Here is a 12470-nt window from a genome sequence, read left to right on the forward strand (position 1 = left end):
CTGTTTAGCCCCGACCACTGATTCGTGCATGTACAACAGAGATGCTCCAAAAACGAGAGGCTGTTCAGTGCCAAGTTGTGGAAAAAACACAGTCTTTGCATTGCCTTCCTTCTAATCTCAACATTAGGAAAGAGTGGATGAATTTTTTATTTTTAATGAAGATCCAGACTGTGTCAGTAAGAATCTTTTTCACTTCATTTTACTGCGGATTCATTTACAAACAAGACAGTTTCAGGAAAGATTGAAACTAAAGTATAATGCTGTGTGGAATATGTTGGCACCACACAAGTGTGAGTAACTGTTTGTAACTTTGTCTGTTATAACAGATTGTTTGATATGTACGGAGTATTTATGCTTTTTAAACCGAAATCACTGCAGTGTCTATGAAGGACGTTCATTGTCTTATTTTTATTAGTATATATTTTTTTAGTTTTCTTATTAAGCATATTATTTTGAATATTACAAATCTGTACTGTACATGTAACTGGCATAAACCATTATACATTATCATTTCTAAGATTGAGCATAATAAATAATGAGCAATCAATTCTATGACCGTGAAGTCAGCCAAAATGTCATAATCAACATAAAAAGAGCTTCTCATTAGTAATCACCACTGCTATATTTTATGCTATTTTATTCTTTATCTCACAGCACTCCCACATTAGGTAGCTAATTTAAGTTAATTTAGTAATTTGAGTTTACACACTTGTGAGGTGGTTTCTAGTGAAACATATGTCTGTGTTTCTCATGGTAGGTCGTGAAAGATTTATGTTTTAACTGAATATTGAAATATCTATGGAGATTTTGAATGGGATTTTTACTTCTGGAAGCCTGCTGTTGCGGTCTGTACCGTGTTGTTTGTTAGTAAGTCGTCTTTCACAATAGCATGTTGTCACGAGTGTGTGTGGATGTTTTAAACGAACCGTATACAGCTGCAGAAACAGCTGTCCAAATGTGTCCCTCAGGACTGTTCCTCACAGCAGTGCTTACAGCCGTCCAAGATCCACGTCCTCATCCTGGTCCTGCACGGCGGCAACATCCTGGATACAGGCAGCGGAGACCAGAACGGCAAGCAGGCGGACGTCAACACCATCGGCAGCGCGTTCGATGCTGTGATGAGGGTTCATTACCCCGCTGCATTGGGCCGCATTGCCATCCGCCTGGTCCCGTGTCCAGCGGTGTGTGTGGAGGCCTTCTCTCTGGTGTCAAAGTGAGCATGAACACACACTCAAACCACCTCCAGGAGAATAAACAAGACCTCTGGTAGTCATTCAGTAGTGTGGTTAACTTAAACTGAAAACACAATTTATTTATCAATTTATTTTATAATTGTATTTTTATAATATAGTAATAATAAATAATTTTATTTATATGGTATAGAAAAAAATGTATTAGAATTATAAGTCCCTGTAATGAATACAATTATTTATTTATTTATTTTACATAAATGTATGAATACATACATGCTTTTATTTATTTGATATAGAAAAATAGATTAAGATTATAGCATAATAATGTTTCCAGAATGTCATTTTGATTTATTTATTTAATAATTGTTTATTATTCTGAAGTTGTAGTGATAAATAATTGTATTTATTTAGTATAAAAAAAATGATTAGAATTATTGCTTAATAATGTTGCAAAAAATACTTTATTTATTTATGTACTAATTTATAAATTAATACTTTTTAACTTTTTAATTAAGAAATAAATGAATGAATTAGTTTTTTTAATTTTATATAGGAGAAAAATAAATTAAAATTATCATTAATGTTTTCAGAGAGTCCCTGCAATTAATCAGCTAGTTAATTATTCAAAAAAAATTTTTAATGATGATGATAATAACAATAATAAATACTTATTTTTATTATTATAAATTCTGAATAATAAATAATAAAAAAGAAAAATACTCTTTATTGGTATATTTGCATTAAATTTGTTTTTATTTTTAAAATTTGAATGAAATTTTTATTACAGTTTAATATTGTATATTATTGTTTTTGCACCAGTTATAAAATTATATATATATATATATATATATATATATATATATATATATATAATTTAGGGATGCATCGGTTGACCGGCCATAAATCGGAACCGGACGGTTTTTGCTTAAAATACGCGATCGCAATCGGCTGGTTTTTGGTCGTCTTTAGGCCGATTTTCCCGGAAGTGCGGCCGCGACATAGAATGCATTGTAATCGTTCGCTATGTCATTTGTGTGGAAGTATTTCGAAATCTGTGCGCAGGGCACAGGCAGCTGATCAGTACTGGAAATGCAGAGCTCCATGTCTGAGGCACAGATAGCAGGAAGCGATCAGCCGTTGGTGTACTGGCGCACAAATAGGAGTCCCTTTTCTACCGGTCCGCGCCCTGAACACGAGTAGACCGTGAAGAGATGTTCAGATCAACTTCTCACGTGTTGGATGAGAAACGAAACGGACTAAACTGTGACAAAACTTTTTGAATAGAAGTAAATGACAGTTCTGTATAGGATGATTATTTTTTATTTTACCTTAAAATTACATCGACTTAATTTGATTTAAAAATCACCTGCTGTGGCACACTGAGAAAAAGTGTTTCATTCATCCAATTAAAAAAATTTAGGGTAATGATTTACATCTATATTTTTTTTACTTGACAGAATAGTTCTTTATTTTTCATTGGCTCAAGTGAAAAAAATATAGATGTGAATCATTTCCCTAATTTTTTTTTATTTTTTATTGGATGAATGAAAACACTTTGCATCTTTGTTTTATTCGCAACAACATTATTTGATTTTAACTTTTTGGAATAATCTATTTATATGGCATACTTTTTTTTAGTCTGTAAATAAAGACACTGGTAAAGACCTTTTTTTATAACCAATATATAACTTTTTTTTAAACCAAATTTAAAAACTAAAATGCTGAATGCTGGTTAAGAAACATCTTATTGAATGTGTGTTGATTGTGTTGTTTGGATTGTAGAACTATGCAGTTATTGCCTTTAATTCCACATGGTTACAGTTAATCTTTAAATTTAAGGCCAGTTCTGTGTAGTTTCAACCCAATTCAAAAACAAAAGCTAAATGCTGATGTCTGTAACATCTATGTTTGTATTGAATGTAGGCTACTTACTGTGCAGTTACTGCTGTTAATTTCAGATGGTTGCAGTTATTGTTTTCAATAGCCAAAAGCCAGTTTGGCCTATTAAATACCAAATAATCATCTTGTTTATGCACACTTTCCTTCTTTCTTGTTTGTTGCTTAAAGATAAAAAAATAAAAAATAAATCAGAAATCGGAATCGGCCAGTTTGTTTGTAAAAAATCGGTATCGGAATCGGCCATGAAAAATCATGATCGGTGCATCCCTAATATAATTCACTTAAATAGTATGCTACATTGTCTTTGACACTGTATAACATGTTTAATTCAATAAGTAAAATCCAGTCGTCTTTTAACCAGTAAGCAAAACAACTCCAGATCATCCAGTTTTGTGTAAAATATCTTATTTTTTCACAGTCCAGTTGAACAAGGAGTGAAAAAAGATGTTTAATTGCTTTTAATATTGATGAATTCATTACACCTTTTGTGGTATAGAGTATTCAGTGCAGTGCGCTCTAAATGTAAACTGCAGGTTTTGGTAAATGCAGTAGAGTGTTGCATGAATGCTGCAGAAAGACTTGTATGGTAGTATGGCATTATACGTGCTAATCCAGTGTATAAGACTGTTTGTGGCTGGTAATGACCCAGCATGCTCTCTGTTCTTGTGTCCTTTACACAGTTTGAGTCCCTACAGCTATGACGAAGGCTGCCTCTCCAACAGTCAGGATCACATCCCTCTGGCCGCTCTGCCCCTATTGGCCACCTCTGCACCACAGTACCAGGATGCTGTAGCAACGGTCATAGTGCGAGCCAATCAGGTCTACGGTGACTTCATCAAATCCCTGGAGGGAGCCACTTTCACCGGACAGGTCAGTTGTGTGTTTAATCATGTTGGAAACATGCTAGCAATTTGATAAATCATGCATCGGTGACCCTATGCGTTGCATCATGGACGTGTTGTGAATGTTGTTTTTAAATGATCATTTCCCTCATTCATTGCCCAGCACACGACTCTCTGTATGTGATGTAATGCGTGTCTGTGCAGGTGTGTCTGATTGGTGACTGCGTGGGAGGCATTCTGGGATTTGATGCTCTCTGCAGCAGCAACGTCACGGTGTCAGAAAGTCAAAACAGCAGCCGACGCGGAAGCATTGTTAGTGTCCAGGTTAACACACACACACACACACGTTTGTTTTTGTGAAAAGTGGGTTCATCCCATAGGTGTAATGGTTTTTATTCTGTAGAAACTATATATTCTATGGCCATTCACCAACCCTACACCTAACCCTAACCCTCACAGGAAACTTTGTGCATTTTTACTTTCTCAAAAAGACTCATTCTGTATGATTTATAAGCGTTTTGAAAAATGGGGACATGGGTTATGTCCTCATAAGTCACCCTCTCCTTGTAATACCTGTGTCATACCCATGTCATTATACAGAGTTGTGTCCTGAAATGTCACAAAAACAAGAGCACACTCACACACACACACGCTGATTAATTCCCCTTAATGAATCACAACAAAACCGATAAGACAAATGGCATCCTTCTTTATTTGAAAGTGTGAGACTTACTGTAATCCATCAAACTCTTTCATTTCAAAAGAGCAAGAGAAATGCTGCCCGCTGTAATACTAATCACTCATTGGCTTGCTCTGCAGGACACTGACCTGCTGTCACCGGGGATCATTATAAACAGCACGCACTGCTCGGGTTCAGGCTCGGGTTTGACTCTGGAGGGCAGTCGGCACCTCAGCCGCAGTAATATAGACATTCCTCGCTCCAGCGGTCCGGACGACCCCAAAAAACAGCTGCCCCGCAAACGCAGCGACTCCTCCACCTACGAGCTGGACACCATCAAACAGCACCAGGCCTTCCTGACCAGGTGAGCCACAGCTACAGAGCGGTTAGCATGGACTGCTCGATAAAGCAGATAATATTGGGGATTATTTTTATATTTCAAACAATAAATCCCAGGAGTAAAAAATACAAGATGCTATTAAATTGTAGATATGTTATAGCATGTGTTATTATATATTATGGATATTTTGTACAAGTTTTTTCACGATCATGGAATACATGGAAATAGTAATAAAATTTAAAATACAAATTTGTAAATAAATTAATAATTTAGGTAATATTTTAATACTACAATACATTACATTGACTAGATTTACATTTTGTGAAAACATTATTTTCGGTCAAATCTTTTGAATCAAATGAATCACTGTCAAAGTGGTCAAAAATGAATCAGTTAAAGTGATTCAAAAATCTAAATGATTCTTCAGTAAATTGATCTGAATCAAAATCATTTGAATTAAAAATCCTTCTCCAGTAATCATAAACTTTTTGTTTATGGTCATGGAATTTTACTCTGTGTGAACGCTGCAATAGTTTATTTTAAAAATTGTAAATCTTTTTGAATATTTTCAGTCAGATCTTTTAAATGAATCAATCTAAGTGCTTCAAAAATCTAAATGGCTCTTTAGCAAATTTATCTGAATGAAAATAAGTTAAGTAAAAAATACTTCACTAGTAATCATAAAAACTAATAATTTTTTATTTATTTATTTTTTTATGAAAAGTATGATCTCTGCAATAGTTTTGTTTAAAAATAAATATTAATTTAGAATTTTTGAATGAGTTTTATTTTATTATTTTTAGATTATACATTTCCTGACATTTCTATATCAGTGAGGTTGTAATAATATAGTTAAAGCCATTCTTCAAATCTATAATGATGATAATGAATGCGTGTATGTAGTCTGCACTCCAGCGTTTTGAGGACCGATCCGGGTTCTCGCCGGTCCAGCAGCAGTACCATGCTAGAAGGAGGAGGTGCTTTGGGAAAGTTTGACTTCGAAGTATCTGACTTCTTCCTCTTCGGCTCTCCGCTTGGCCTGGTCCTCGCTCTGAGGAAAACCGTCGTCCCTTCTTTGGACGGTATGTTGACCTTGAATACTCTTATTTTAGTTTCTAGTGGATGAAGGAGAATGAGAATGATTACCCGGACTGTTGTAAGCTCTCTTGTTCTGATGTCCAGTGTTTCAAATCTTTTAAAGGCTTCAGATGTATTCATCCGATTAGGAAGTTAATTCAGTTGCCGGCAGATTATGAGCGATTGTTTAGAGGGCTAGAAAGTGCACATTGTGCTGAAGGGAGTTTCCAGATCCAACATGTGTTATGTAGAGCTCATCAGACAAAACAGACACAAGGATCAATTTGTCATGTGAAATAATGAAGGCATAACATAAACTGCAAAAAAAGTTTATGGTGAAAAATAAAATTAAAGAACACGATCATTCAGAAGATTTCCTTTTTAAGAAATTATTACTTTTATCCAGCTAGGATGCATTAAAATGATCAAAATTGACAGTAAAGACATTAATAACTAAAATTTTTATAAATTATATTCTTTTGAATTTCTATTCCTCAAGGAATCCTGAAAAAGTAAATGTATTAGTAAAAAAAAAAAAAAAATTATATATATATATATATATATATATATATACACACACACATTTTCAACATTAATAATAATACAAATGTTTCTTGAGCAGCAAATCAGCATATCAGAATGATTTCTGAAGATCATGTGAGACTGGAGGAATGATGCTGAAAATACAGCTCTGCATCAGCAATCAATGACATTTTACAATACATTAACATAAAAACTGTTATATTAAATTGTAATAATGTTTCAAAATATTACAGTTTTTGTTGTATTTTAATCAAATAAATGCAGCTTTGGTGAGCAGAAAAGGCTTCTTATCAACGTGAAAAAAAAACCTTACCAACCCCTAGCTTTTGAACAAGTGAACTAGCTGAGAAAATAAATAATTGTTTTATATATATATATATGTGTGTGTATGTGTGTGTGTATGATGATTGTAAATCAGAATTTTAGATCCATTTAACATATTTCTTTCATTCTTTTTTTATTCTTCCCTCCTACAGTGGCTCATCTTCGTCCGGCGTGCCAGCAGGTTTATAACCTGTTTCACGCGGCGGATCCCTCGGCCTCGCGGCTGGAGCCTCTGCTGGAGAAGCGCTTCCACCTGATGCCTCCGTTAAGTGTGCCGCGGTACCAGCGCTTCCCGCTGGGTGACGGCCAGTCAGCGCTGCTGGGTAAGAGTGGAGAGATTTCTCAGTCTGTGACCAGGATTACTCTGCTGCTAATATCTATCTGGAGTGATCTGATCTGATCACCAGTGGTTAGGAGAGAGACCTTATTGTTTTTTACTTGGTATTAACATGCATATCAAGAGAGTCTCCTCTGACCTCTCGTGAATGGATTTTGGTTGGACGGTTCCTAGTTTTATGACTGCATTGAGATACAATTATATTTTTCATAAATTTTTTTGTTTTTCATATATTTTTCATTAATATTTTTATTAAATAATATGTGATTAATATTTCTTTTTTTTTTTACATTATTATATCATTTTATATCATATATATCTAAGTTTTAGTTAAGGTTTTATTTGTATAAATATATATATATATATATATATATATATATATATATATATATATATATATATATATATATTTATATACATAAAGAAACTAAAACTGTGAAGAAAAGAAAAAAATATATATATACATACACACATAAAGTAAAGTATATGTATACTTTTTTTTTTTTTTTTTTTTTTTAGTACATCAAGGGAAACTAAAGAACAATAAGAAATGTTGGTTTGGCAACTAGCTGAAATAAAATTATTTTATTTCAGTGAACGTTTATTTTTATTTCAGGTATCAAAAATTGTTTACGGTTTCAGTTTTAGTTTGTTTTCTATAATATCCCTGCTGCATACATCATTCACTATGTATCGTCCGACTGCATGTGATAGAAAAAAAAAGCTGCACATAAATTTCTAGTTTACATATTTGTTTTAGTCCAATTGGTGATTAGCAGGTGAGTAGCTGATGTTTTGTCCAAATTATACAGTAGCCTTTATAGTACACATGCAGTGAGGTCACATACATTACTGACAGATCACAGAACATTTGGACCTTGTTTGCACTGGATTTGTGGGTGTTAAAGGGTCATGAAACCCTAAAACACATAAAAAAATATATTTTTATGTTAACATATATGTACAGGATGCACATCAGTGAAAACAACAATAGCCCTCATTATGTCTTTTATTAAGGGAAAAGTGGTTATTTTTTCATTTCTTGGAGCCATTTGATTCTTTCGGTTCAAAAGCAAAAGCGCTTCCTCGCTGTCAGTTCTCCTCCTCAAACATGACCGTAACAATATTTCATATATAACAATGCGTGGAGCGCCTATGAGAGAACAGTTTCTGTTTAACACTCGCTGCACGGATCACAGTTCATATCCAGATCAGAGCATGCATATTTTAAGTTTTTGTGAACATATTACATATAATGAAATATGTGCAAATACGGACACAGACACAGCTGTACATCTGATTATGAACGTGATGGCACAATGGATTTTTGTGATGATCTACACCTAAAATTCAAAGAAAAGTAAACTAAAAAAAGAAACTTTTTGTTTTAAACTGATGTGTGTCAAAATATTAAATATTCTTCTTTATTTTTCATAAAGACCTATATCTTTGGTGATGTTTATTTAAAAAAATATTTATCGAAACGTTGATAAGTTCATGATCGTTGTTCGTAGTCTCTAATGATAAGATTTCTTGAGAGTTCGTTATAAGTTTTATTATGTTTTTTAAATCTATCAACCTGGGTTGTTTCGGACACTTTATTACGGGTGTAAACAGGGCCCATGTGTGATCCTCTGTGTATTCCAGCAGATGTTGGAGTGGTTTAGTGTGAAGCAGCACTTCGATCACTGCTGGTCTCGTGTCTCGTGTCTCAGTTCGTGTCATTTCTGTCTGTCATTTGTCTTTATTTTCTGTTTCTTTGTCTCTCTCCCCTTCCCGTCGCTCTCATGTCTCCACGTCCCTCATGCCGCTGGGTTTGACATGTGGCAGTGGAAACCATCCAGAGTAACCCTCACCTCCTGTTGGAGAGTATGAGCTGTGCCGCCCAGCGCTGTCAGGATGGCATCAGCGAGACTTCCTTTCCCGTCCCTGTGCTCAACTGGCAAGCCACGCCGGCCCCCGCCGAGTGTGTGTAGCCATTCCTGGTTTCTTGCATCTCTTTTTTTATCGTAAACACCTGTTATGTGTGTCCCCCTGTGTGGCGTGTGCCTTCATTTCCCAGAAGCTGGTTTTGTGCACCTGCTCTGAAATTAATTCTCTTATGTAGGCTTGTGTTTTTGACTGACTTCCTTCCACTGGATGCTGCGATGTGATGGTATTGAATTTAGAGGCGAAGTGTGATCAATGTGTGCATTTTGTCAATATGAAAAAATCTTGAATTTAGTGTTGACACATTTATAAGCCATTCATTGGTTGACTTGCAAACAGTGATATATTTCACCACAAAATCAAATATATAATGTATTTGCCCCCTATACTTTTATTTTGTCATCCTCATTGTTCTCTATGATTACGATAACAATTGCAATTATCTTATTAGATTCAGTATTTTAAAGTAAATAAATACTGTAACATTTTGTATTATATTTGTATTATTTTTGTATCATTCACCAGTTATTTAAAATTATATTGTATTTATGAAAATATATTATATTCATTAAATAATTTATTTTTTATATAAATTTATTTATTGTTTACTTTTAAGTAACGTGAATTAGAAATAATTATTAAATATGCTTAATAGTTTAATTATATGTATACATATTGCATAAACACACACACACACATACTGTATTTATACACACACACACACACACACAAACACACACACACACATATATATATATATGAATTACATTTAAAAAAAAAATCACATTTATTTTATATCATTCATCAATTATTTATGTTTATATTATGTAATAATATACAATGTTATATTTATAATCTTATTTTTTGGGGGGGGGGGGTGCTATTAAAAAACTAATGTTTAATTTGATAAAAATAATGGACCTTAAATTTCTAAATATATATATATATATATATATATATATATATATATATATATATATATATATATATATATATATATATATATTATATTTTATACATTTTGGTGTAAAGTATAAGGGTCAGACTATGGGGGGTGTTTGGCGAACCGGTGTTGTTTTTGCATTTCTTTTCTTGCCGCGAGTGCTATAGAAATGACACACTTCTCCTCTAAAGTGACAATACAGCAAGAATAATAAGACACATGTCAATTCAAGCATCTTGGCTCATGATAAATCCTGTTTCTGATGAGGGGTTGCATGTGTATTTGGTAGATAATGCCCCATGAGGTTTAAATAAAATGGTCTCGGGGGCAGTATTTACCTATTATTTCTCTCTTTTTTGGTTTCGTGTTTGCCTCTTCTTTTCACTCCCTTTCATCATTTTGAATCAAACGGCCCTTTTACAAATTAATAATGATCATTTTAGCTCCGTTCCAAAATCTAGTGAGATCTCGATGCTGCCCAGTGAGCGCACCTGTCATGTCTTCTAGATGCACTGCTGTCTAGATAGGCAGCTCACTAGGTTTTAGAACAGAGATGTAGATTTCTGAGAGATTTCTGGGCCCTAGTTTTTGCGAGTAATTGCTGGTTTTGGTCCTCACAGCGGATGTGATGCAGTCGCACAGCATTATGTTTGCGGATCACTCCAACCCTTCGTCTCCGGCATCCATTCCAGCCTTCCGCGGAGCGCGCAGAGGCAGCGAGACCAGCATCGCCAGCCAGGTGTCGGGGTTAGCGGACAGTTACACCGCGTCCAGCATCGCCAACAGTGAGTTAACACACGTACACACTCGGTTAGAAGAATACAGCTCTCTAGATATCAGCTATAGCATATTCCAGCAGTGACGTTATTAAGTAATTGGTGTTTAACCCAAAAACACATTTCATTTGCCTTAAATATGGAATAAATTAATACATGGATATACACACTATGGTGTAAAAGTTGAAATATATTTTTTTTTTTATGTTTTTGAAAAAAATATTTTAAGGCTACATTTATTTTGAATATTTGAGTATAAAAACTATAAAAATTATGAAATATTATTACAGTTCAAAGTTACTGTTTTCTATTTTAATAGATTTTAATGTAATTTATTCCTGTAATTGCTAAGACACATTTTCAGCAGCCATTGGGCAGGAATTTTAAATTAATAATGTTAATTTTGCAGTAATGCATAAATAGTCTTTTATTCTTTTTTTATTTGAAATTAGTGGTACAATATTACTATTATTAGAATTATTATCTTTAATATAAAATTCTTAACAGTCATTTTCATACATATATATTTATATCTTATATGATAAGATGAGAATAAAAGTATTAATTTATTTCATTTATTAGTTTTTTTAAACTTGCTAGTGTGCAATAATTTCCACTCTTTCCAATGCTGCAGATGTAGCTGGGAAATATCACACATATCATGTTCATCTTATGACTACTGTTGTTTTGATGTTGTTCTTTCTCTAGTAGCGCACGCATGCCATCATAGACTCTCCAAAAAGCTCAGTCTTTTGTCCCAATTGCCGCTTCCCTATAATAAAAGCGGCTCCCGGAGCCCTTCCCCCAAATCCAGCAAAGCGCCAAATAAGCAGCAGGTAGAAAGACAGGATTCCAGCTGTTTGGATGATTCAGTGTCTCTAGGCTTTGAGCCCTCGACCTCGCTCGCCTCAGACCCACCATCTCCATGTGTCCCGCTGGACATCGAGCAAGGTACTTGGAGCGTGGGCAGACGTCCGGTCACCTGCTCTCCTGTTTGCCTGCGTTAGTTTCTGCCATTACTGCATTCCCTGCAATCCCTCTTACTTCCTGTTTCAGCCCTCCAAATCTTCAGCCTGTGTTCTTGCTGACCCTCCTTAGCGTTGTTTTTTGAATTCATGCCCTCTTCGCTTTAAAGCTCAGCGCTGGCGCTCTGGTTCTTCATCTCGTGAGCCCTGAGCTGCTCTGAGTGATGAAAACCCTCTGAAGATGCTTTGAAGGATGTTGACTTGTCTTGCTCCCATTATCTGGCTGTGCATCATGCTTATGGCGTGTGTGTCTTCTGTTAGCGGTCGCTAATACATGATAATGGGAGTCATAAGGAATTTAGGGATTCTTATTCCACATAACAATTTTTTTTTTTGTTCTTTGGAGGAAGCATTACCAACCAATAAGTGGTCCTAACCATATATTAATCGAAATTATTTATTTTTAAAGTAAAATTCATTTTTATTTCAAAATTAAAATGTTTAAATATTATTGAAAATTGTTATTTGTATTAGATTAAAATGTACTCTTTATGGCAACATTTTATTTGAATAAAAAATACAAAATTATTATAACATTTTAACACATTATGCAATAATACTAT

General features: G+C 34.3%; 1 protein-coding gene across 7 annotated transcripts in view; it reads left to right on the top strand.

The window, feature by feature from the left end:
- LOC113054716 (membrane-associated phosphatidylinositol transfer protein 2-like) overlaps positions 1-12470 on the top strand; it is an 84477-nt gene that overhangs the window by 61638 nt on the left and 10369 nt on the right. For 3 of the 7 annotated variants that reach the window (XM_026220453.1, XM_026220454.1, XM_026220455.1), the window contains exons 10-18: positions 969-1213; positions 3773-3962; positions 4139-4246; positions 4754-4977; positions 5857-6035; positions 7050-7220; positions 9065-9202; positions 10727-10891; positions 11591-11833. In XM_026220453.1, coding sequence (XP_026076238.1) covers positions 969-1213; positions 3773-3962; positions 4139-4246; positions 4754-4977; positions 5857-6035; positions 7050-7220; positions 9065-9202; positions 10727-10891; positions 11591-11833 — 1663 coding nt within the window. The remainder of the gene's footprint in view (positions 1-968; positions 1214-3772; positions 3963-4138; positions 4247-4753; positions 4978-5856; positions 6036-7049; positions 7221-9064; positions 9203-10726; positions 10892-11590; positions 11834-12470) is intronic. The other 4 variants (XM_026220456.1, XM_026220457.1, XM_026220458.1 and 1 more) reach the window with 4 other exon arrangements.

This window comes from Carassius auratus, chromosome 35, assembly GCF_003368295.1.
Source record: "Carassius auratus strain Wakin chromosome 35, ASM336829v1, whole genome shotgun sequence".
NCBI classification, from domain to species: Eukaryota; Metazoa; Chordata; class Actinopteri; order Cypriniformes; family Cyprinidae; genus Carassius; species Carassius auratus.